General features: G+C 47.5%; 1 protein-coding gene across 2 annotated transcripts in view; it reads right to left on the bottom strand.

The window, feature by feature from the left end:
• LOC104319163 (tetraspanin-15) overlaps positions 1–16,919 on the bottom strand; it is a 50,885-nt gene extending 33,966 nt beyond the window's left edge. The window contains exons 1-2 of one of the 2 annotated variants that reach the window (XM_069801146.1): positions 16,547–16,919; positions 9,178–9,363 (exon numbers count right to left, since the gene is read on the bottom strand). In XM_069801146.1, coding sequence (XP_069657247.1) covers positions 9,178–9,363; positions 16,547–16,633 — 273 coding nt within the window. In that variant the 5' untranslated portion in view covers positions 16,634–16,919. The remainder of the gene's footprint in view (positions 1–9,177; positions 9,364–16,546) is intronic. The other variant, XM_009920782.2, reaches the window with a different exon arrangement.
• Between the last annotated feature and the right edge of the window lie 7,745 nt (positions 16,920–24,664).

The following is a 24,664-nucleotide window of genomic DNA, read 5'->3' as shown; positions in this document are numbered from 1 at the left end:
AGCTGCAGTACATCTGCACACACAAGATCCTAAAAGCCCAAAGGGATTCATGCATTGATTATCCATCAGCATCAATATATGCATTTTTATGCTGTCTCATGATACAGTCTCCAGGGTCTGTCCTGAGTCTGGTTTTGGGGTTCATGGGGCAGAGCTCCCTTCTCCATCGTCCCCATACCACCCGATTCCCCCTCAAGGTGAACAGATTACAAAACCCACTAACCAATAATGTCTTTTCAAGAGTTTTCCCAGTAAAATTCAGTAGAAAACCGGTGTGAAACACTTCTACAAATGAAAGCAACTCCCAGTCTCCCATGCCTCAAGAGGCTGCTGCACAAGAGAGGACGTCCCACAGTGAAACCCTCTATGAATTCCTGGTATGAGCACCCATTTTTGAGTGATGGATGGAAAGACTAATAATGCATTTCACAGACAATTTGAATATAAACACAATGGAGAAGTCCAGGCTTGACAGTATAGTTTTGCCAATATGTCCACAAGCAGGTAAGAGCACAAGAAAGCATTAAGTAATTCAGTGCCATAAAATCATGCCAGCAGCATTGGTCTTCCAGTGCAGCCCAGTCTCACTGCGGAACTGTTCTAAGATAGACGGATAAAGCACTTTTGCTGGGATAAGCTGCATCTCCACCAGGAAAACACTAATCCAGGGTTGCCTCCATACAGACCTGCAACCCCTTTGAGTGGGCAAGTCTACCATGGCTCATCCAAGGTGGCAGAGCAAGCCAGAAGTGGACATGCAAACAAACCCACGCTCGTGGCCCGGGCTCTTAGAGATGCTCTTTAAGTGCATTTTTTGTCTGCTATGAACTTGCAATGTTATTTCCTACAAGAAGAGGCAGCATTACGATTTTCACCTCCATGCAGACCACCAATACCTCCCATATTTGTGTGACTGTGCAGTGCGTGTGCAAGGAACACCCTCATTTATCTCACCATCCAGAGCATTTCCCAAATGCTTCACTGCTGTTGTGCTCTCCTCCTCATGCTGATGCCCATCAAGCTGAATATATCCATGGGGGAAACAGCGTTGCAGCTCCGAGAGTGGGAATTAGGCTGGATCCATTATCAGAAATGGATCGTGATTAAGTGGATCCATGGTTTAGTAGTGGACTTTGCAGTGTTCAGTTAATGGTTGGACTTGACGATCTTAAAGGTCCTTTCCAACTTAAATGATTCTATGAAATACCACTTAATTTATCTGCGCCCAGAAAATAGATAATTAATGTAGTATTGGGCCAATTGTGCTCTTTGCAGCCAACTAAAGGCAGGTGAGGAGCCTTGAGCAACCCTAAAAACCCACCACTCAGAAATACAACGTATTTTGACACACGCGACAAACATCCCCTTTCTTATATCCTAGCCAAAAGGGATGCAAGTGTTATTGTGTTTGATGTCTTGCACATTGGTGTGGTGGGTTGACCCTGGTTGGATGCCAGGTGCCCACCAAAGCCGCTCTATCACTCCCCCTCCTCAGCTGGACGGGGGGAAGAAAATATAACAAAAGGCTCGTGGGTCAAGATAAGGACAGTTTAATAAAGTGATAGCAAAGGTTGCGCGCGCGAAAGCAAAGAAAAAAACAAATGATGTTATTCTCTACTTCCCATCAGCAGACGATGTCTAGCCACTTCTCGGGAAGCAGGGCTTCAGTACGCGTAGTGGTTGCTCCGGAAGACAAAATGCCCCCCCTCTTCCGTCTCCCTTTACTTAGCTTTTATATCTGAGCTGACGTCATATGGTATGGAATATCTGTTTGGTTGGTTTAGGTCAGCTGTCCTGGTTATGTCCCCTCCCAAGATCTTGCCCTGCCCCAGCCTGCCATTGGGGGGGGGGCAAAAATGTTGGAGAGACAGCCTTGATGCTGTGCCAGCATTGCTCAGCTGTAGCCAAAACACTGGTGTGCTATCAACACCTTTCTAGCTACTGATGCAGAGCACAGTGCTATGAGGGCTGCCATGGGGAGTATTAACTCCATCTCAGCCAGACCCAATACAATCTCCACCCCTTATTCCATACCATTTGCGTCCTGCTCAGGTTCCACATAACTTAATACAGATATCTTCTAACCATACTATTGTATTTAATTCTCATTACTGAAATCCTTTCTCACCAACACTTACAACTGAGACTACATACTTAAACCACTTTTATACCCAACGTACGGATTTATACATTCTTATTAATTACTATCCCCTGTCCTTTAAGAGATAGATATTCCATGGGCTTCTTCCACTCTTCCTGATGTTCACATACAGGTTATGACTTGAGCCCCATCCATCAAGATGAGTGGTCAGGACAGGAGAAGCAGTATGTTCGATCGTTGGGCCCCAACACCAGCTTGGTTTGGGTCACTGATGCACTTGTCTGGTTCCTTGCGAAGTTCACTCTTCTGCAGTTCAGGTCATTCCTGCTACATTACTTCCTACAACATACAACTCACATCACAGATTATTTTTCCCCCAAGGTTAAATGTCCTTGAGGCACACACTGGGTCTCCCCATCCTTCCGCATTACCCACCAAGTACACCCAGGTCCCTGAGCAAAGACAATCCCACGAATGGGTTTGCCTTTTCCCATGGGAGGTGCAATCCACACTGCCTTCCCCAGCCACTTCCCCATGTGCACTACGGGGACCTTATCTCCTCCCACAGTATGTAGGGGTTTTGTTTGGGCAGGACCAGGACGGTTAGCAGATCCTCTGGTGTTAACTAGCCAAGTGGCTTCTGCTAAATTTGTATCCCAATGCTTCCATGTCCCATTGCCTAGCGCTCTCAGCATAGTCTTCAACAGTCCATTATATCTCTCAATTTTCCCAGATGCTTGCGGGTGATAGGGTATGTGGTACACCCACTCAATGCCATGTTTCTTTGCCCAGGAGCTTATGAGGTTATTTCGGAAATGAGTCCCATTGTCTGATTCAATTCTTTCTGGGGTACCGTGTCGCCATAAAATTTGCCTTTCGAGGCCTAAGATGGTGTTTCGGGCGGTGGCATGGTTTACAGGATATGTTTCTAGCCAACCAGTAGTTGCTTCCACCATGGTGAGTATGTAGCGCTTGCCTTGGCGTGTTCGCGGCAGTGGTCCAATGTAGTCAATTTGCCAGGCCTCGCCATATCGAAAACCCAGCCACCGCCCTCTGTTCCAGGGAGACTTTACTCTGGTAGCTCGTTTGATTGCAGCACATGTTTCACATTCATGAGTGACCTGCGTAATGGCCTCCATGGTCAGGTCCACCCCTCGATCACGAGCCCACCTATATGTTGCATCTCTCCCTAGATGTCCCGATGTCTCATGGGCCCATCGAGCTACAAATAGCTCACCTTTACGCTCCCAGTCCAGGTCCACCTGAGCTATTTCTATTTTGGCAGCCTTGTCTACCTGTTCATTATTTCGATGTTCTTCAGTGGCACGGCTTTTGGGCACGTGAGCATCTACATGACGTACCCTTAGAGTTATGTGTTCTACACGGGCAGCAATGTCCTGCCACAATGCTGCTGCCCAGATGGGTTTACCCCTGCGTTGCCAATTGGTCTTCTTCCACTGCTGTAGCCACCCCCATAGGGCATTAGCCACCATCCAGGAGTCAGTATAGAGGTAGAGTACCGGCCATTTTTCTCGTTCAGCAATGTTTAGGGCTAGTTGGATGGCTTTCACTTCTGCAAACTGACTTGACTCGCCTTCTCCTTCAGTGGCCTCAACGACTTGGCGTGTGGGACTCCACACAGCAGCTTTCCACTTCCGATGGTTCCCTACCACACGACAGGATCCATCAGTAAACAAAGCATAACACCTTTCGTCTTCTGGTAACTCATTATATGGTGGTGCCTCTTGGGCACGAGCCACCTCCTCAGGTGATGCTCCAAAATCTCTGCCTTCTGGCCAGTCCATGATCTCTTCCAGAATTCCTGGGCGGTTAGATTTCCCCAGTCGAGCCCGTTGCGTGATCAATGCTATCCACTTACTCCATGTAGCGCTGGTTGCATGATGTGTAGAGGGGATGTTTCCTTTGAACATCCAGTGTAGCACGGGCAATCGTGGTGCCAAGAGGAGATATGCTTCTGTACCAACAACTTCTGAAGCGGCTCGAACCCCCTCATATGCTGCTAGTATCTCTTTTTCAGTCGGGGTGTAGTGGGCTTCTGATCCTCGGTACCCCCGGCTCCAAAACCCTAATGGTCGACCTCGGGTTTCTCCTGGTGTTTTCTGCCACAGGCTCCAGGTGAGACCATGATCCCCAGCTGCAGTGTAGAGTATATTTTGCACATCTGGTCCTGTCCGGACAGGCCCAAGAGCTACTGCACGAGCTATTTCTTGTCTGATATGCTCAAAGGCTTGTTGTTGTTCAGGGCCCCATTCAAAATAGTTCTTTTTCCGCGTTACTCGATAGAGAGGGCTCACAAGCTGACTGTAACCTGGAATATGCATTCTCCAGAACCCCACAAGGCCTAGGAAAGCTTGTGTTTCTTTCTTGTTAGCTGGTGGAGACATAGATGCTATCTTGTTAACCACATCCATAGGGACATGACGGCGTCCATCCTGCCATTTTATTCCCAAGAACTGAATCTCCTGTGCAGGTCCCTTGACCTTGCTTTTCTTTATGGCGAAACCAGCTTTCAGAAGAATCTGAATTATTCTTTTCCCCTTCTCAAACACTTCTTCTGCCTCATTGCCCCACACGATGATGTCATCTATGTATTGTAAATGTTCAGGGGCTTCGCCTTGTTCCAGTGCTGTTTGGATTAATCCATGACAAATGGTAGGACTGTGCTTCCACCCCTGGGGCAGTCGATTCCAGGTGTATTGGACGCCTCTCCATGTGAAAGCAAACTGTGGCCTGCACTCTGCTGCCAAAGGAATGGAGAAAAATGCATTGGCAATATCAATTGTAGCATACCACGTGGCTGCCTTTGATGCCAGTTCATATTGGAGCTCTAACATGTCTGGTACAGCAGCACTCAGTGGCGGTGTCACTTCATTCAGGCCGCGATAATCTACTGTTAACCTCCACCCTCCATCAGACTTTTGCACTGGCCATATAGGACTATTAAAAGGTGAATGAGTCTTGCTGATGACTCCTTGGCTCTCTAGGTGATGAATCAGCTCATGGATGGGAGCCAGGGAGTCTCGGTTTGTCCGATATTGCCGACGGTGCACCGTCCTGGTAGCGATTGGCACCTGTTGTTCTTCAACTTGCAACAATCCCACAATGAAGGGATCTTCCGAGAGGCCAGGCAGAGTAGATAGCTGTTTGATCTTCTCTGCATTTACAGTGGCTACACCAAAAGCCCATCGGTACCCCTTTGGGTCCTTGAAGTACCCTCTCTTGAGGTAGTCAATGCCAAGGATACAAGGGGCCTCTGGGCCGGTCACAATGGGGTGCTTTTCCCACTTGTCCCCTGTCAAGCTCACTTCAGCCTCCAGTATAGTCAATTCTTGGCATCCCCCTGTCACTCCAGAGATCCAGATGGGTTCCGTGCCCCTGTATCCTGATGGCATCAGTGTACACTGTGCACCAGTGTCTACCAAAGCCTTATACTTCTGTGGGTCTGATGTGCCAGGCCATCGAATCCACACAGTCCAGTATATCCGGTCATCCCTTTCCTCCTCCTGGCCGAAGGCAGGGACCCTCTATTGCTGTTCCTCATCAGAATATTCACTGTCCGATCCTTGCGGTACCAGACCAGAAGTCCCCTCACCAGAATCAAGGGAGGTAGTTTCAGTTCTTCTATGCCTGGAGGATCGCTGAGTGCTTTCTTGGGCCTCTACAGCAACTACGCTGACAGCCTTCTTCTTGGGTGACCCCTTCTTAACAGCTGTCTTCCCTCTCAGTTCACGCACACGGGCTTCCAGCTTAAAGGTGGGTTCACCATCCCACTTCCTCATGTCCTCCCCTTGGTCACGCAGGAAGAACCAGAGTGTACCACGTGGCATACGCCTTAGGCTCCCTTTCCCTCTGACTGGGGTAGGAGAGGACTGATTTCTTGGAGCATCCCTAACAGCCAAGGCACTGTCCTGTAGGGATGAGGAAACACAGAGATTTTCCTCAAAGTTTTGGAGCCAAGACGACACTTTCTCCACAGTTGGTGTTTCCATATCTGGACAATACATTGCTGCCAAGCTGTTAGAATACGATGCTGGGGCACCTTGAATCACCTTTCGCCACATGGCCCGTGTGCACAGGACATCCTCTGGATCTTTGGAGACTTCCTCATCATCTAGATCACTGTAGATGACTTCCACCACCGCTAACTCTCTCAGGTACTGGATGCCTTCATCTGCGGTAGTCCACTTTTCTGAGGAATTCACAAGATCTTCCTTGAATGGATATCTTGCCCTCACACTTGAGAGAAGCCGGCTCCAGAGACTGCAAACTGCTGCCTCTTTTCCAATTCCTCTTTCAATTCCCCGGTTTCTAGCGAGGGATCCCAGCTGTTGGGCTTCCTTGCCTTCCAGTTGCTGACTATCAGCCCCATTATCCCAGCATCGGAGCAGCCAGGCAGCAATCCGCTCACCTGGCTGGCGGCTGTAATCTTTCCGCAAGTCCCGAAGTTCTGAGGACGTCAGGGACCGGGTAGTTTCCGCTTCCTGTTTAAGTTCCCTCACTCCTTCCTCCAATTTCCTTACCGAAGGACCAGCTTCTAGATCAAGCCTTTCCTCTTCTTCTTCTTCTCTCCCCACAAGATAGCTACCACAGCAAAACAAAGCCATCAGTGCCAGGACAAAGCACGCAGCCATTATTTGCATTAACATGTTCCCAAACTCAGCAAGCTAGAGATAAGCAAGCAGCTAACAAGCTCCGTGACCTGCACAGGAGCTTGCCACTTAATAACTAGCTATAGAACACTTAATGCAAAACTGCCGTTGTCGTGCCCCACGTTGGGCGCCAAAAAGGACTGTGGTGGGTTGACCCTGGTTGGATGCCAGGTGCCCACCAAAGCCGCTCTATCACTCCCCCTCCTCAGCTGGACGGGGGGAAGAAAATATAACAAAAGGCTCGTGGGTCAAGATAAGGACAGTTTAATAAAGTGATAGCAAAGGTTGCGCGCGCGAAAGCAAAGAAAAAAACAAATGATGTTATTCTCTACTTCCCATCAGCAGACGATGTCTAGCCACTTCTCGGGAAGCAGGGCTTCAGTACGCGTAGTGGTTGCTCCGGAAGACAAAATGCCCCCCCTCTTCCGTCTCCCTTTACTTAGCTTTTATATCTGAGCTGACGTCATATGGTATGGAATATCTGTTTGGTTGGTTTAGGTCAGCTGTCCTGGTTATGTCCCCTCCCAAGATCTTGCCCTGCCCCAGCCTGCCATTGGGGGGGGGGCAAAAATGTTGGAGAGACAGCCTTGATGCTGTGCCAGCATTGCTCAGCTGTAGCCAAAACACTGGTGTGCTATCAACACCTTTCTAGCTACTGATGCAGAGCACAGTGCTATGAGGGCTGCCATGGGGAGTATTAACTCCATCTCAGCCAGACCCAATACATTGTATTGCTTTACTTATTCCACATGGCAGGCGTGAAGCTGCTTATATCCATGAAGAGAAAAAGCCAACCCAAATGGGCAGGATTATTTCTTTTTCTCAGCTGTGCCCATTGCAAAATTGATTCAGCCGACAACCTGTGAAACACAGTTAATGAGCTTAGGTTTCTGTCGCCCTGGGTCACCCCAAGGATGAGATTTCCTACCCTCTGATGTGTCAATTTTCCACTTCCAAATTCAGTCCGGGTTGTGGAAACAGAGTATTAACTGTGATTCATAAGTATTAGCGCAGAAATAAAAATATTATCGGAAATTTGAAGTACTTATCCTTCTTTGGAATAAGCCTAGGTAGAATGAACACCATACCGTATAGCTTTAAAAGCAGACAAATGAAAAAGAAGATGAAATGTTCTCCACAAGCAACATAACTTCAGCTTTGGCAGAAAAATATTTTCTGGGCTTTGACTGCAAAGAAATACAGAGCTTTCCCAGTTGCTTTGATGGACAGGAAAAAGAGGGTTATATGTTAGAGGTATAACTGCACAGCTTTGATCCCTGCAACCTTTTCAAATGCAACGCAGACAACCACCTATTACAGGTGGCAAAACCAGACGTACCGAAAAGCAATGATAATTTCATCTGCTCATGCAGAAGCAAAGACAGTATAGGTTTTCTGATCTGGGCTCCCATCTGTATTAATTGGAAATGCAAATGCTGAGCAATTTTCAAAAGCAATATTGCAAGCCAGTACAAGGGAGTGCTAGCTACCCAGAGTGTTTGATTTTAATAAACCAATCAACCCAAACCATGGGAGATGAAGGTGTTATGCAAACTGTTAGCATGCAAGGCACACGCACGCCGGCAGGAAGGCTCCATGGACCAGCACAGATTATTCATCCGAAAGCAACTTCTTCACCGAAGGAGCATCGGATTCAGCTGAAGAACTGACAGAGCTGTCACAGAGCTCATTGACAGACGTTGGCCCTGGCTGAGAGTGATGAAAGAGCTTCGCACCCATCTGAATGGGGGGAATGGCTTATAATTCAGCCTCTAAAGCCCTGCAGCCTCTTGCTGCTCACTGGATGCAGAGGTGTTACCCCAGAGCAAGGGCAGGCAATGAGCTGCAGAGAGGACGGGCGGTCAGATGCTCAACGCACCGACAAAACCCCTGGAAAGCAGGTTAGGAGTGAACAGCTTTGCCTTAGTGTCCTGGATCTCCTCCAGTTCAGACTTCAAAGGTAGTTTTTCCCTCTGCTAAGAACTCCCTGGCAAAAGGAAACAAAACTGTTTTCTATTGGCATCATCGCGGCTAAAATAAACTTAACAGTGGAGACTTTGCTCCACCAGAGATGGGGTCTCAGCCCCCAAAATAATGCCCTTGTTACCTCAGGAGGAAGGCAGCAGCGCTTCCCGCAGATGTCAGCAGGCATTCAGCCATGGAAAACAGGGAAATTAGGGTGCCAGCTCTGCAATTGAAATATATCCTCTCCCCGTTACCCCTCCGCTGACTTCACGGCTAAGCTGAAAACACCGAGCAGTCACATCAAACAAGCAATTAAATCCAAGAAAGGGCACACCATTGCTGTAAGTCATGGTGGTGACTCATTAGGATACATTAATTTTCCTCCTTGAGATCGCCCAGACCATTCCGAGGGCTGCACGGAAAGTGCAGTAACAGCCTTACCATCTTCAGCAGCGTCCGGTTGTCCCTGAGGCTCCCCACCATGCCGACGAAGGAGACAGCAAACATGGTGAAGCCCAGCAGGAGGAGGATGATGGCTGGAGCCAGGAAGATCCCTTCCAAGGTTTTGTGCTTTTGCCTCTCCACTTCGGCGTAAATCCCAACACACAGGATCACGAGGCCAAGGATCTACAAGGGAAGTACAGGATGGGATTCAGACACCGATGGGGAAAAAGCAGAGGCTTTGAGGGAGAGGAGGAGGTGGAAGATGTCCCAGATGGCCAAGGAAAACCCACCTAACTCTGGGACATTAAACATCCAATCCCAAACGGTGCCGTCAGCACTCGGCACATCCCCTTTGCTCAATGCTGGGCTGCTCTTACTCTGGCTGGGAAGGGGACGTATAATTGCAGCATGATCAATCTAGCTGGACACCTTTAAGCTAGGTTTTGCTAGTTTTTTCCTCTCCCCTCCCTGCTTGTATCTTTATAGTCTGTCTGGATGCTCAGCTTGGCCCTTGCCTTGGGTTTGACAGACCCAAAGGCTTATAGTCATTTACACCAACAGCCCACCCTCCCAAATTCCACCCTTAGACAGCACAATCCCCAAAACGACTCATTTCACTCCATCGATTTTACACCTGGCTCGAGCACCGACTTGCACCCAAACCCACAGCGAGCCGCTCACCCTCTCTTCGCACGTCAGCACCAACAATCAGAAACAAAGCTCACTGCACCGTTACGAAAAGCTTTTGATCCCTGGATGAAAAGTACCATAAAGAAAAGCAACGGATTATTTATGACAACCTTCCTCCCCTCTCTCCCCCTTCAATGAAGCAGCTTTAATTGAAAAAGAGAGCCTAACGATGCCAGGATAAAGCAGGGCTCCAAAAAAGGCTGTTTGCATCCCTTCAGTTCCTTCAACATCAAAGCCAGCAACACGATCCCAAGTGTTTCGTGCTGTCAGGAGCCGTTCGCATCGCGCCCGTCGGCCCTGCGGCACAGCCGGAGGCGAGCGGCTTCTCAGCCAGTGCCAAGCTGACACGTGAAAAGGTCCTCGAAGAAACCAAGGAGCATCTGGAGCCCTTTTCACGTTGCTTTTTGCAGCCCTCCCCATCCCAAATCACAGCTGGAGGCTCCTGGGGGAAAGCCCCCGGCCGCAGAAACCCATGCTCAAAAACCTACATCTCCAAAGAGGAGAAAAAAACCTTTTTTCGCTCTTTTTCCTTTGCTTTCACCGTTCCAAGAGGCTTCATTGCTCCTAATGAGTTTGCTCAAACTCTTCCTGTTAATTCACGCTGACAATTCAATCCTTAATTTTCATGCACAATCTTTGCTTTTTTGGCGGGGGGGGGGGTGATTTTTATCTTCTCCACTCTGCCTGGACACTATTTCTGGTGTGTTTTTGTAGCTACTTTATGTCTATCAATCACTGTCCACTTCCAGGCTCTATCTCATCTATAAAAGAATTGAAATCTCTCGGAAAGTGAAATTTAGACTTGTGATATTTTACAGACACTTTAGTTGTTTGAAACTAAACAGGCAGGCCTCTTTCTGATAACAGGCTTTTAATCACAGTTTCATCTTTATACTCTATTTTAAGCATCAGGTCGGTGTGCTGGGATTAGGTTTGATTTAATGTTTATCTCTTTTACGGTGTCCCAGGAAATACATTTGGCTTTGAAGGCGGGGGGTACACATTAATGCACACCATGCGTCCCCCGCTAATCCCCGCCGTTCCTCCCGCGTGCCAGTCAGAATCACCTTCTCCACTTTAATTAATCCATCTGCAAAGCGAGTGAGGGAAGAGATCACGGAAAGTGCACAGCGCAAACTGGGAGGGGGGAGGTTTGAGGGCTGGATGCTTGAGGGGCTGAGGAAGCAGCATGCATGGGACAGGCTTCACCCGCTAGCAAGGGAGAGAAACCGAGGAGGGTTTTCAGGACAGACATGTGCATTGCTTAAAAATAGCTTTTCCAGGGCTGAAAAGTATCCTTGAAAAATTTAAAGCACGTGGCATGCATGAGGCTGCTGCAGAGCGGTGCTGGTCCTTCCTCCCAACATTGCCGGGGCCATCCCTTTGTCAGGGAAAACCCCCACCAGTGCCATGCATAACACCCTTCTTTTTTGGAGGGAGGCGTGCACCGCTTATTTGCCATGCAAATGCAATGGGGAAATGCAAGTGCAATGGGGGAAAAAAGTGCTGCATGGTACGGGCAGATACTGCCAGCAACCCAAGCCACGCTGCATCACTTTTTTGGGGTTTCATGGCTTAGAAAAGGCTGCGTGCTATCTATGCCCAAGCAGCTCAAAGTAGTCCCTGGGACTAACAAGCCAATATTGAGCTGATCCACCTGAATTTCTTGGCTCTTTCCTTGCTTAGCTCCTAGTTTAAAAGGTCACCCAACCCCTTGCAACCTGCTTCACTAAGGGTTAGTGCTGCAGGCTGGACCCCAGCCCATCTCCACACCCTGCTGGCTAAAAAGTACCCTCTGATTAAAAAAAAAAATAAAATAAAAATGAGTTCATTCTACTCAAAGCAGCTTAAAGCACAAGAAAGCATCTTGCAAAGCAACATGGACCTCGAGGAAGGGAATGGATATACTGGCACATCTCCCAGCAAAGGCAGATTGCAAAGGAAGGCTCGCTGGAATATAATGAGTTTTGGAACGATGAGCAGGGAACGATGCTGTTCCAAGATGAGTGGCAGAGGGATTTGGATGGAAAATAGCTGGGGAGAAAGACCAGCGTTCCCTGAAAAGCAGCTTTTCTGTGAAAAATGGTGGATTTGGAGCACACCGGCGACATCAAAGTCTTTGCCAGGACCTATGCAGCACGGTAAAAAACTGCAAGGGGAATATCCATGTATTTCATCAAAAACCTGATCAGCCCATCCCCCTTCGGCCGGAGATGAGCATCAAAAGCAGCAGGAAATGTTTGCATCACCCCTTGCAAAGCCTGGCTGCCCTGGTTTCCATCATTGGGTTTCTCTGGAGGAGGGTTGGTTTTGCCATATGAATTCAATCATCATGGATATTTTTGATTCCTGGCATCACAACCCTTTTCTACCACCCACACTCAATGACATGGCAAGGCACATAATGAAGTTTGCTGGTAAATCCTCTGTAGTTACTTATTAATTGCCCGATGATCACCTTAATAACAGTGCAAACACCAGGATAGACAGCAGCTGGTAATTACAACTGCTCTGCAACGCATCTAAGAGAAAAAGCAAATCTGCACTTACCCTCTAATGAGAGGATGATTACCCTATTTCTATATGATAATAACCACGCGATCGAACCGCCACCATGGGGAAAGCCAAGGGGGTGGCTGCGAATCCACCAGACCTTGCAGCGAAGGCGTCCTGCATCAATTCTCCTCTTACAAGCTGGGAAGAAATCACCTTCGGTTTTAATTTCAGCCCTGCTTGATTTTAGTGCGTATTGGAGTTTGTAGGAGCTGAGTGGGCAGGGGATAGAGGGCAGCAAGCAGCCACCCCAGGACGTCCAACCACCATTCCCACCCCAAAAAAGACCCCTGGGACATGCTCTCCTCCCTCCCTCCCATACTCCTGGGTAGATAAAATTGCAAACTTGAATTTTGCAGCCCAATACAAGTTGCTATGACCAACTCTTCCCCCCGGCCAGGATTTTAGCAGCCTCCGAACCCACGGTTAAATGCAGGGCTGTTTCCCGATGGAGACAGGAAGACCTGACATGTCGCACCACACTGTGACAAGGCTTTTGTGCAGCCCCCTCAAATTGGCTCTGACAACAAGAGCGAAAACTCAACAGAGCACAAACCAGGGAAGTCTGATCCTTGGAGGGATGCTACAAAACCTGACAATTTAAAGAGCATTTCTCTCTGCTGAGAAGCTGCAGATCTGCCTGAGCCCCTTCCCCACCCACCTTTGCAGCCTATTTCCAAAGCTGTTTCGGTCCAACTTCATGTGTTCTTAGTGGGATAACAGAGACGCTGGTTTTTCTCTCCAGGCATTTCTCCATCTAACGGCAAGGAAAGAGCTGGGGCAGGGAGTTGGGGACCCAGGAAGGAGAAGAGCTAAAGGTGGAAATCACTGTCCCACTGATCACGGAGTCATTTAGGGACCTGGAGGTCAAGAAGTGGGATGAAAGGCAATTAATGAACAGAAATCAATATAATACACAGCTCTGATGATGCTGGTAGGGCTTGGGGAGTGCCGAATGGGTGGCTGGAGCTCACCGCTAACCCACAGGTGAGACAGGGAGTTTGCAAAACTCTCTTTGAGCTACGGGCTCTCTGGTGCTTGTGATTGCTTCTCCATCCTTGCATGACTTGGCTTTGGCACAGAGGCAGCTACCTGATGCTGACAAGAGATGTGCATAGTCCTACCAGTGCTAACAAGAGACACGCATGGTCCTACCCTGTCCTAAAAATCCCACTAAATCCCTAAGAGGTGCCACATTCCCCTTGTCCGAGACCCCAAAGACCTGAGTACCAGGAGTTAATGTCAGCCATAAGCAGAGCAAACAGGTACCACGAATCCAAGGGGATGTTAACACAGCCAAAGCAGATCAACCTCGAAGCCTGCCAAGGGCCAAGCAAGAGACGTGGCTCGTTACAGGGTGAACGGCATTAATTGGATGAGTCAACGCCGTGCTAACGCGAGGCAGTAATTTCTCCTTATTCGGGAACACCAAAAAGTCACAATGACAGCGGCTTCAAGCCCACGCAGACCCCGGCAGCCAGATTACATGAGTCAGAGCACTGGTCCAGGTAGGAGAAGAGGGAATGGGGCATCACTTCATTCTCCATCCAAGATGACCAGAGATGCAAAACTAAGGCCAAAACTCTTGTTTTTCAAATCCCCAGCTCACAGCAGAATCGTTCTTCCCAGCTTTTGAAGATCCGTCTGTCTTCAAATTAGCAGAAAGGGCACTCCTGCTCCTCCTCAGAAGGATTTATTGTAACATGCAGGAGAGAAACCATGATATAGAAAGTGCTGAATGCTTTTAGTCATTAAAAGATAGAATCACGAAATTAATAATACAGCGATTAAATACATCATGTAATGCTTAACTGCTGACGGTACGTAGGAATGAAAAAAAATACGCTTTCATAATGGTCAATTAAAATAACAGTTTTCAATTTTATGAGAAAAGTAAGAGGAGAAAAGAAGCATTTATTTTTTAAAAGAAAACTTCAAATCTACAGTCTACCAAGTCCTTGACAACAAGGATTAAATCTACCTGTATAAAACCAGTTGGTCCAACCCATGATGCTCAAATCCCTCTGCCCTTTGCTCCATGTTTGGTTTAAAGCCACTCTCCAGCTTGTCCCACACTCCCTTACTGATTTTTCTCACCTATAAATAAGTGCTTTCATTACAGGAAAGGACTGGAAAGGATCTAGCGGTACCAGATCCAGCTTTCTGCAGGCTGGGACAACCCAATGCTAGAAAACCATGATGCATCTCACCATAACCCTCCTCGATCCTTCACGGTGAACCAGCTCAAGTCTTATTTAACCAAATTTTTACTCAGGGGGGGTAAATTTTCAAAGCCTTCATGCAACACAAGCGAGAAGTTCCTACACAATCATTTTTTATCGAGTGCGTTTAGCCAGAGTGAAACCCTGCCCTGGTCACGTCTAGTTAACGAGGTTTTGAAGGGCTCGGTAGCTCCATTGAATTAATACAACGGCAACATGTGCAAATGAGGCCAGAAGTAGGTCAGGCGGCTGAAAAGCTCGCAGGAGCCGCACGATCCGTATGGATTTGATGGAGCAATGTCCCCACTCAAGGACCGTTCCAGGGTTGAAGGCAGGCTGGGTTGGAGCGATTCAAAGCAACTTTTTTTGCAGTTATTTTCCAGTCACTGGGAAATTATTGAGTCTCTTCTTGTTGGCGGACTCACCAGGATACCCCACTGAGCGCCCCAAAATGCCTCAGCAATTGATAAGCATCCAGCATCAAGACTGTGCTGGTTCATCCCATTGTTAATCTGCATTTGCAAAGCACAGCCCCAACCTGGGTTCAGATTAATTGGGAGCAAAAAACCTGCGCCTCCTCCCCCTCCCTACAGCTGCTTCAAGGCATTTGGGGAAACCTCAAATCGAGCAAAACTCAGCAATTAAGGTTTTCTCACAGATTAATTTTGCAAGCAAAAATATTGCGCTATCCTTACCCAAAAATTCAAACTGCAGCCACAAATGGGTTAAGAAATCTAGATTTTTTTGCTCTCACTGGCTGCAGCAGGAGTCCCTTGAGAGTCCTGGCCACTCTGTGGGAGATACTCGAGTATCCTCTCCCCTCAGGAGTCTTCCTACCCAGCAGGCCACGAGGAAATCAGTGAGATATTGTACAAAAACCCCTCCTTTTTTCTTATTCACATTCATGCCCTGGGGTGGGCACAAGTCATTCGGCGCAGTGAGACAACGGGCTTCGCAGTCCCCAGCTAGCAAGGGTGAGCGCTGCCCTCCCAATGAGCTCATTCATTAAAAAAAAAAAAAAAGGAAATAAAAAGCATTTTCAAACTCTGCTTGTAATCCTGTTCACCTTTCACAGCCTGCCTGGGAACTTGCGCAGATATTTCTGCAATTACACCTGTACAATTAGATACGCATACCACAATACTTGCCCAGCAGGCAGTTGTGCACAGGGCAAAGAGTATTAATTAGACCTCAGGAGAAAATATCTGTAAATATGGACTGGATTATGCAAGATTAACCCTAGGAAAGTGCTAACTTCGTATCTCGTGCATTAACTGAGGATGCACAGACCCTAAAGGGACAGGGAATTTCTTGCTTTCCCCTCCCCTGCTCCAACAAGTGCTGGCACCTCCCAGGTGCCAGGGAAGCCTCGCCCCGACTGTAGCTGCCTCAATGATTCAAAACTGCTTAAAAACAAGCTTTATTTTTTCCTCTTAGAATAACCAACCTGGCTAAAATACCTGCCACTCAATGTCTGCTTTCATGCCTTGTCCTGCTTGAACACTGTAAAGGCAACGGCCAAGACAGGCAGGGGGGATCTGGCCGGCAACATCGCCCGACGGGTGCTTGTGCGGTGAAAACATTAAATTTCCGTGTGTTTATGCTCCAAATGCCTTGAAACGCGACTCGCTGCCATGAGGGATTTGCAAGAACGGCTCTGGGGAAGGGCACTCCCAGGGAGGCGCTCTTAAATCCACCAAAACCCGCGGTTTCGCCCAAGATTGCCCAGTTTGGACCCAGCTAGCACCAAGCACGAGGGGCTTCGCAGCACCAGGTTTTACCGCAAGGATCTGATACCTTGGAAGGGGAAATTTGGACACTGAAAAGTAAAATCCAACCCACGGGGGTAGTACGGTGGGGAGAAACACCAGGAAGGACAGAAAAGCAACCGGAGCACCTACCGAGAAGAGGGTGGCATAGGTGGACAGAGCAAATTTGATGCTGTAGTAATAGAGGTGGGAATTTCGGCACTCGGAGGCTCGAGCCATCCTCGTAGCTCCGGCGAGAGGGGTTTGCTTGCTGCCCACCAGACCCTCTCTGCTCCGGCCGGCTCCCGCCCTCCGCCGCCGAGCCGAAAAAGCGTACACATGCACAGGAGCAAGGCTTAAACTTGAACTGCTCGCTCCAACTTCCGCCTGGCAGGAGCAGAGAGCAATTAGAGGAAAGGCAGCAGCGGCACAAGCGGCCGGCGTTAACCCTTTACGGAGTTTGTTGCCTGGTTTTGCTGCTGAGAGCAACAGCAAAGCTCCACTTAAGTGGATTTACTCCAACAATTAATCCAAAAATGGGTGCGCAGGTGGACCTCCAGCAAATTTTTAACAGCAAACCTGTTGCAGTCAGGGCCTCCTGCCCTGGCCGGCAGGCTGAAAGAGCCCGTTGCAATCCTGCAGCCATCCCAGGAGCTCTCCTGCAGCAGCAAAGGGCGAAGTGGCAGCCCAAAATCTAGCAAGAACAGGGACAGATGCCCCTCAGGCGGTCGCTCAGAGCCCAGGACCGGAGAGCAATGTCCAGATTTACCTGTTGTAGCTTGCTACTGTGAGCAACTCCTCCCTTTCAACACCACCTTGAGCTGCCTGGCTCTTGCGTGAGTAGGAAGAAGGAAAGATAAATTATCACAGCCAGGTTTGGTGAGGTTTAACACTTGAAAGAAAAGGTGTGGGGAGGAAGAAACCAGCACCAGGAGACTGCACAGCTCCTGGAAGCATTTGTACAGTCGTACAAATATAGTACTAGAGAGCGTAAAACTGATGTTTAATAAAAAGAGCCAAAAGAGGAGCTTGGAAAAGCTGTGTCTGCAGCCTGTCTCTGACGATGAAGAGGAGCACTCTTCATTTCTGCAGCTTGACTCGTTGCAGATCAGAGATAGGAAGAAAGAGGGGCATCATCTGCGATGCGGCTCATGGCCTGGGAAATGTTTAAAAAGCCCGGCTCTTGGGAGGAAGATGCTGCTTCTCTCTGGAGTAGCCAAATGCAGAATTTAAAGCAAGGTTTGAAGAAATAACAGAGACTCAGGGCTGCACCCAAAGACGTGGGAGCTGTATTTACCCAGCTCGTAGCAGATGTTGAGTAGTTCAGCACAGCAGAGATCATATCCCTTTCCTTTTAGTATATAAGCTGCAAGGGTGAGAGCAGAGATGGTATAAGAGTTATATGATTATCAATGGCCAGCAGATCCCAAACACTGAGGATGTTACACTTTGGGATATGATAGCAGGGTGAAACACGTCCCAAAAATGACATTTCTGGACATGATTCAGCTACGGCTAGCTGTGACCACGTTGAATAAGCAAAGAGAGCAGTCAACTTTTCTCCCCATTTTTTTAAAGGTAATCTAAAATGAACTTTTAGTGTGTTGGAGCCTGGTTTATACCAGCACTTTCCATTTTGCTAACACCCAATGAAGCTGGCGCTGTGAACACCCGTGCAAAGGAAGAAAACAGCAATAGCATCGCCAGCACAGAGCACTTCTTTTTACCAACCTTTGCTTGGAATAAGAAATCCCAACACCCAGCATTGAGCAAGAAACATTTGGGGAGATGTATGATGTATTTCTTCCACCCTTTCTTTCCTTTTTGAAGGATGCTGCAGCCTGGACAAGAGTCAATTAAAAAAAAAACAAAACAAAACAAAAAAACAAACAAACAAAACCAACAAAAAAACCCCACTTGCCCCCATAACTTTTGTCTTGGTTTTCTAACCTCTTCCCATCAGGTTTGACTGTGAACCAGCACAGGGATTGCAGGGCTTATTTTCAACTCGAGGCACAGAGAAATCTTGGCACTTAGTGACTAACTCTCTGTGCATTCACCTATTTATGTAATATGCTTTCTTTGCTTTAATTCAGAAGTCAACTTAGCGTGCAAAAGAGCAAGGGAGAAATAATATTTCCCTACAAAACCAGGCTGTGACGCAGCTAAAACATGTCCAAAGCAGTATTTAAATCATTAAACTATCAGGTCCGTAGATAATGCCCAACAGTACCTAAAATTTCCACATTAATTTGAAGCTACATTTAAGAGAATGATTCACTATAAAACTTCGTTTCACCCTAGGTTTTACCAGTAATTCCAGGCTCTCTCCCCTTCTCCACTGAATCACAGGCAAACCCCAAACTTCCAGCAGCATAAATCAGGCCAGAACACCACGAGCACATCACAGGCTCTTCCCCAGCACCATTTCCCCATCAGCCAGTAATTAACACCCGATATTCCGTAAGCAGTTAATTATGCCATACAACTGACTCCTCAAAAACCAGATTTGTGCCTGCAGGGATAGGAACAGCAATAAAACTCTCTGCCTACTTCCATATGACACCATTAACACTCTCAAGAAAGGAGAGATTTGCTTTCCATGGCGCTGACTTTCTCTGTCACTTGGACCTCAGCCTGGGAGGATTGCTGGTGCAGGGATACAGCAGTCCCACAGGTGAATCAGGAATTATTTTTATTCCCCTTAAAAATTCCTTAATTTGAATGAAAGCACATTTGCAAAAGCAGCAGCAGGTCTGTCTCCCAGCTCCCACCCTCGCGTGCATCAGCAGGAATTCAGTATTTCCCCTAGCAAGAGAAAATTCCCTTCATTAGACATCCAGAGATCTTTAAATTTTACTTTTTTGGGTTTTTTCCCAAGCGTATAAAATTTTATAGAGTGCTTTCCTTTCTGCAAGAGATGATAAAGAATAAGTGGTCTTCTGGTGGCACAAATGTGGACAAATCGTTTGCTGCTTGGCTCTGTAGAGATGCACTCAGAGATGAGTAGACAAGAGCGAACCTTAAATCATCCATTTATTTATACTAATATTACCGTAATGGATAGGTAATGCACAAGCCCTGCTGGACACCAGGGAGAGGCAGGCGTAGCTTTTAGAAAGCTTAACATTGCATTGAATAAATTCTGCGGTCCAAATTTAAACAGCACTTGAAACTTTGCTCTGTTTAACGTCGCTCTGGTGCAATGCTCCCAGGGTATGGAGGGACCAGGAAGGGCAATAGGAATAGGGTGGGGTTTATTCCCAAATATTTATTCCCTCCTCTGGGAATGCTGCTGGAGCTGGGGGAAGGTCATAGAGCAGCTTTGCACACAGGGAATAAGCAAGCCCTTATTTAGGGGGTTTTAATCATTAACACAACACTGCTTCTGGCAGCATTAGGCCCCGGCAATCATTAACTGCAGGAAGAAATGACTCAGCCAGCATTTAATGCTCAGAACCAACAGAGCCCATTCAAACCACTGGATGTCAACCAGCAGCCAAAATTTGGGGGTTTGCAGCCATTTGAGGGGGCAACACTGCTGCTGAAAGGAGATTTTCCACTGGCAGACCCCTGTCCCCCTCCAATACCCAGAGAATGGGGATCCCCTTCCCACCCCACAAATCACCCCAGGCTTTACAGGCAGAAAGTTTCCTATAATAATCCAGTAAAACAAAAAAACGAGGCTGCAGGAAAACATGCAAAGCTCTCCGAAGGACCAAGCCGTGCTATTAATGTGCTCTCGGTGTTGCTTCGGTTGGCTCTGCATGCAGCTGGCATACCAAGCGCCTTCAATAAAGATGCTACTTCTTCCCCCAAGCAAGGCTCCCCAGCATATTAATTGCAAATCATTGGCACAGCAAGCTTGACGAGCCCAGGCACCTGACTGCCACTCAACTTTGCCAGCTTTACCTTTGCAAATGAAATTTTGCCCCCCTGCAGAAGAGCATGGAGAGGACCTTAAGCAGGATTTGTTGGTGCTTTGGGGTAAGGAGGGGACCCAGCTGCCCCCGTGCAAGGGGAGTCCCACGCACAAGCAGATGTGAGCCCCATGTAAGCAGCCAGAGGGTGAAAAGGGGTTTGGGGAGCTTTTGGGATAGGTTTTATGGTCAAAAAACTAGATGTGGGGCCTGGTGGAGATCCACGCAGTGATTTTGCTAAGCTGCCAGATGGAAGCGGCTGCTGCACGCTGCCTGCTCCTTACCCAGCCCCAGCTCCAACCCTTGGCCCAGGCTGGGCAGCCTGGGGTCCTTTAGCTGTACCTAGGACTGCGTCAGCCAAAAAACTCCCTTGAAGCCCCAAAACTCATTTAAATGGGATGGGAATGGCCAGCTTGCAGTTGGAAGTGCCAAGGGAACAGCCAGTATTTGCTGCTTCAGTGTCTTCGTTCTTTGCCTTAATGATGCCCTTGGCGTTAATTAGTGAGGCTTTTCATAGGATCCTGCTGCAATTCCCTAGAACCGAGTTAGGACTGGAAAGTGCTAATTTAGGGTTTAGCACTTCAGCCCAGGCAAGCTCCAGGCTGCCCACGTGGGCACGCTGCAGGGATAGGATCCATGCTATCCTCTCCGAGCCAGGGAAATAGCCGCACACCACCACTCCAGCCTTCTTCAGACAGACACGAGAGCACCCAAATTATGGTTCCTGCCAACTAATTTAACATTTAATTGCATGAAAAGCAATGCTGCTGCAGTTCTCATCTGCACGCCCTTTGCAAGCGAGCAACGCTGAACATCCTACATGAGGAAAAGTTTTGCAGCTGAACAGCAAAATGGGTTTAAACAGCAAACTCCTTTCTCATCTCCCAGCTGCCAAACCACATTACACCCCTCTTGCTGATGCGGAGTTTGGTTTTACTCCCTGTCATACCAGAGCCGCAGAAAGCAGAAGTTTTACTTGTCTCTACAACTTCATTAGCAAATCCTTGTGCTAATCTTAACCCCATTTGCAAGCTTTGATGTTGGATTTCTAAGGCTTTATTTGACCGCTTTTGCCTGTGCTTTTCAGCATTGTTATTTCTGTTGTTGTAAAACTCCTCACTAGTAAGAATTCCTTATTTAAAAGCACAGGAGCTTATCTTCTCATGATTTTTCTCCCTGGATATATTGTTGGGGCTAGTTTTTTTTTTTTCCATCTTCATGGACAAGAGCAAGTCCCAGCTCCTCCTTCTCCCAGGGCTTTCCAACTCTCCACCTATCCTGCTGGAAAAAAATTAGCCAAATGCTTTTCACATCCAATGCTTGAGCCACACGCAGGAGTTGCTTCTCTTTATTGGGCCATGAATAAACTGAGCTGCCAGTTTCCAAATTAAACCCTACGTGTTGCACACCAAGTCCAAGCTATATTTAAGCACCAGATCCCACATTTTGCACTTCCCTCAGCTTCATTACCCCCTCCTGTGGCAACTGAAAGTGCCAACTTGTTTAAAAACCACAGCAACAAATGAAAAGAGTTTCCGCAGTGCAATTGCTTTAGTCAAATGACAGCTTGGTCTGTATTTTTGTTTGTTTTTTTTCCCCAGGCAGGCAGTGATTAAAGTGGAAAATATTAACTGTACCACTGTAAACCACGGCACAGCTGGTTCGCTACGACTGTGAGCGTGGCAGCTATAAAGAACAAAGTGAGCAGCAAGGGGGCGGGAGGAGAAATTGCTCCAAGGAGTTAAGATAATAAGCAAGCAATGCTGGAAGATGATGAGCAGGAATAAAACCAAAGCATTAATGTGCAATTTTCTGATTTGTACAACACTCTGGTTCCATGAGGAGGATAGGGAGTGGGGCTTGGAGGTGCCAGGCTTGGCATCGCACTGCAGCTGCCGTGCCCACGCTGGTGGAAAAAGTGCCGTGGAGAAGAGGAGTCGCTCGCTCCTGCGGTTCAATCGCACTCGAGCATCTTCCTGGATCAGCATCGGTCTGCGGAGCATCACTTCTAGTAGCATGGGACAGAGCGGTCCTCCACAAACCTGCATTATTATCCCCTTGGGAAGCGACTGATACTGCAGCCTCTGCAGCTCAAAGCCCTGCAATTTAATTAGACAAGGTGGGACAGCATTACCTTCCACTGGGTATTTGCAAGGTTCGTGTGCGCCCAGAGTTTCCGTCTCCTTCCTTGCAGCTCCCAAAGGTCCTGTTCACTGGGGTCACTTCTTCCCCCCCCCCCCCCATCCCCCCACTTTTTAACTGTCTTGGTGTCTCTTTGCTGGCCACTTTCTCTACTGAGCCTCAGTGCTGGAGCCATGCAGGTGGATGCAAACTCACAGAGCTCAGTTGGGTTAAAAAACCAGACAACCCACACAGACATGGTGGGACATCTGACAGATACCGCTTCAGCAAAGTATCGCTTATAATTTGGGCTAGCACATGCCGAAGAGGAAAGACACCACTGGGCTTATAGCCCCAAGAAATCAGGTTTTGCCAGCAGAGAAGTTATAATTGCAAAACAAAGATTAAGTTGTAGCTCATAGTTGGCAGCTTTGCTTTTTCTTGTCTTTTTTTTTTTTAAACAAAAAAGATTATTTATGACTTCATAAAATTCAGGAAAACAGGCTTTTTATTCCATTTTCTATGCAAGCTATGCTCCCTGGGGCACTGAGTAAAACCCACTGGGAAGCCACAGCCCCAAAGACTCTTCCCAAAACACTGAGTCACTGCAGCGTTCTCCATTAAGAAGCCTTGCTAATTAACCCACAGCAAATAACAAACTCATTGCATGGTTTCCCAACACTAAAAATAACTAAAAACTAAAAATAACCCCTTTGGACCTCGACCTCGCGGCCTGCGTGGGGTCCAGACCCATGTCTCCGCCTGGGAAATGTGGATGGAGGTACTGCAATTTCCCTCTTATACCCATTTCTTAATCCTGTACTAAGATTTAGTCTCTGCCAGGGATATTTAATCCATTGCCACAAGATACCTGGCTAAATATGCTAAATAATAAAGCCATGGCGCTGCAGAAATTATCCAGCACCTTGGGGAAAAAACAACCTTCCCCCTCCATTTTCAAGGAGTCAGATGGGTTTAATTATCCACAAATTATTCTGAGCATATATTTTCTTCGTTCATTCCCCCCTTACGCCTTAATTGTGCATATTTTCTTTTTTAAAATCAAAAACTTCTTGGAAGTCCCCAAGCTTGTTATGATTTGCCCAGAACGGGAGCCACCACAATCAACTAGACATAATTTTATCTCCAGCAAACATTCCTCAAGTGATTTGCTCAGCTTTTTCCGGCAAAAACTCTGCGGCAGGATCCGACTGCACTGTCATGATGGGTAGAATAGATCCGACTGACATCAACCAGCATTGCAGAGGGAGCTGCATCTTTCTGCAGCGAGTCACAGCAGATATTGCAGAGATATTTTACAACTCAGATGCTCGATGCATGGTTAAATTGCTAATGTATAGCCTGGGAATTGGAAAAAATTCACCAAGGCCATGGCTTGTAAGGAGACATACAGGCTCTTTCCAAACTCTTTCCCACCAACACATGACCAAGCCTCGACCAACGCACTCCATCATACAGCAATAGAGAAAACCAAAGCCTCTAATGCAACAAAAACCCTCAATTTTGAGCCTCTGGCTCAAACGTCAGACCAGCTTCTGGTTTTTCTGCTACCACACAAGCCTGATTTACAGCCCTGATGAGAAGTAAAAGCATTGCTCAGCCCAGCCATACAATCCTGCTCTCCTTCCCAGGCCTTCAAGAAACTCGGGACCTGAAAAATACCCTCCTGAATATATCAGGGATGCAGGTAGCTCAGTATTAGTGTCCAGCATTAGCAATAAGGACTTGCTGCCCAAAGCCACCATTGACGATACAGGATACTATATAGTGAGAGCAAGAACCTATAGTAGAAATTAAAAAAAAAAAATCACTACCTATGCACACCCAGAAAAGCTTGTCCTCGCTTGCTGAGCTCCTCAAAGAAAAATGTGGAAATTGGCCTATTCCCTCTTGAAAAAAAACACATGCTGGAGCAGGAGGTTGGGTCGAGCAGAGACCAGTGATTTGCCCATTTAATGGTGTTCCACACACCCAGGGCATCAGGGCTGGATTTTCCTCTATAGGGTCTCAAGGAAGCAGTATGTTTGACAGAGGTGATGCACAGCCCCGTGGGCTATAATTATAGAGTAAATCCATTTATGTTCCTGTAGTAAACACAGCTCTGCTTTAATCACTCCCTCTACCTAAAAGTCTCCCAGGCTTAGCCATTTCCTAGCCACTTGAGACCCAGAAGAAGAAATGCCCCTTACACAGCTTTAAAAGAGTCTTT

This window comes from Haliaeetus albicilla, chromosome 13, assembly GCF_947461875.1.
Source record: "Haliaeetus albicilla chromosome 13, bHalAlb1.1, whole genome shotgun sequence".
Classification (NCBI taxonomy): Eukaryota; Metazoa; Chordata; class Aves; order Accipitriformes; family Accipitridae; genus Haliaeetus; species Haliaeetus albicilla.
The sequence above is the reverse complement of the archived record's forward strand: the minus strand, read 5'-3'. Positions and strand labels throughout refer to the sequence as shown.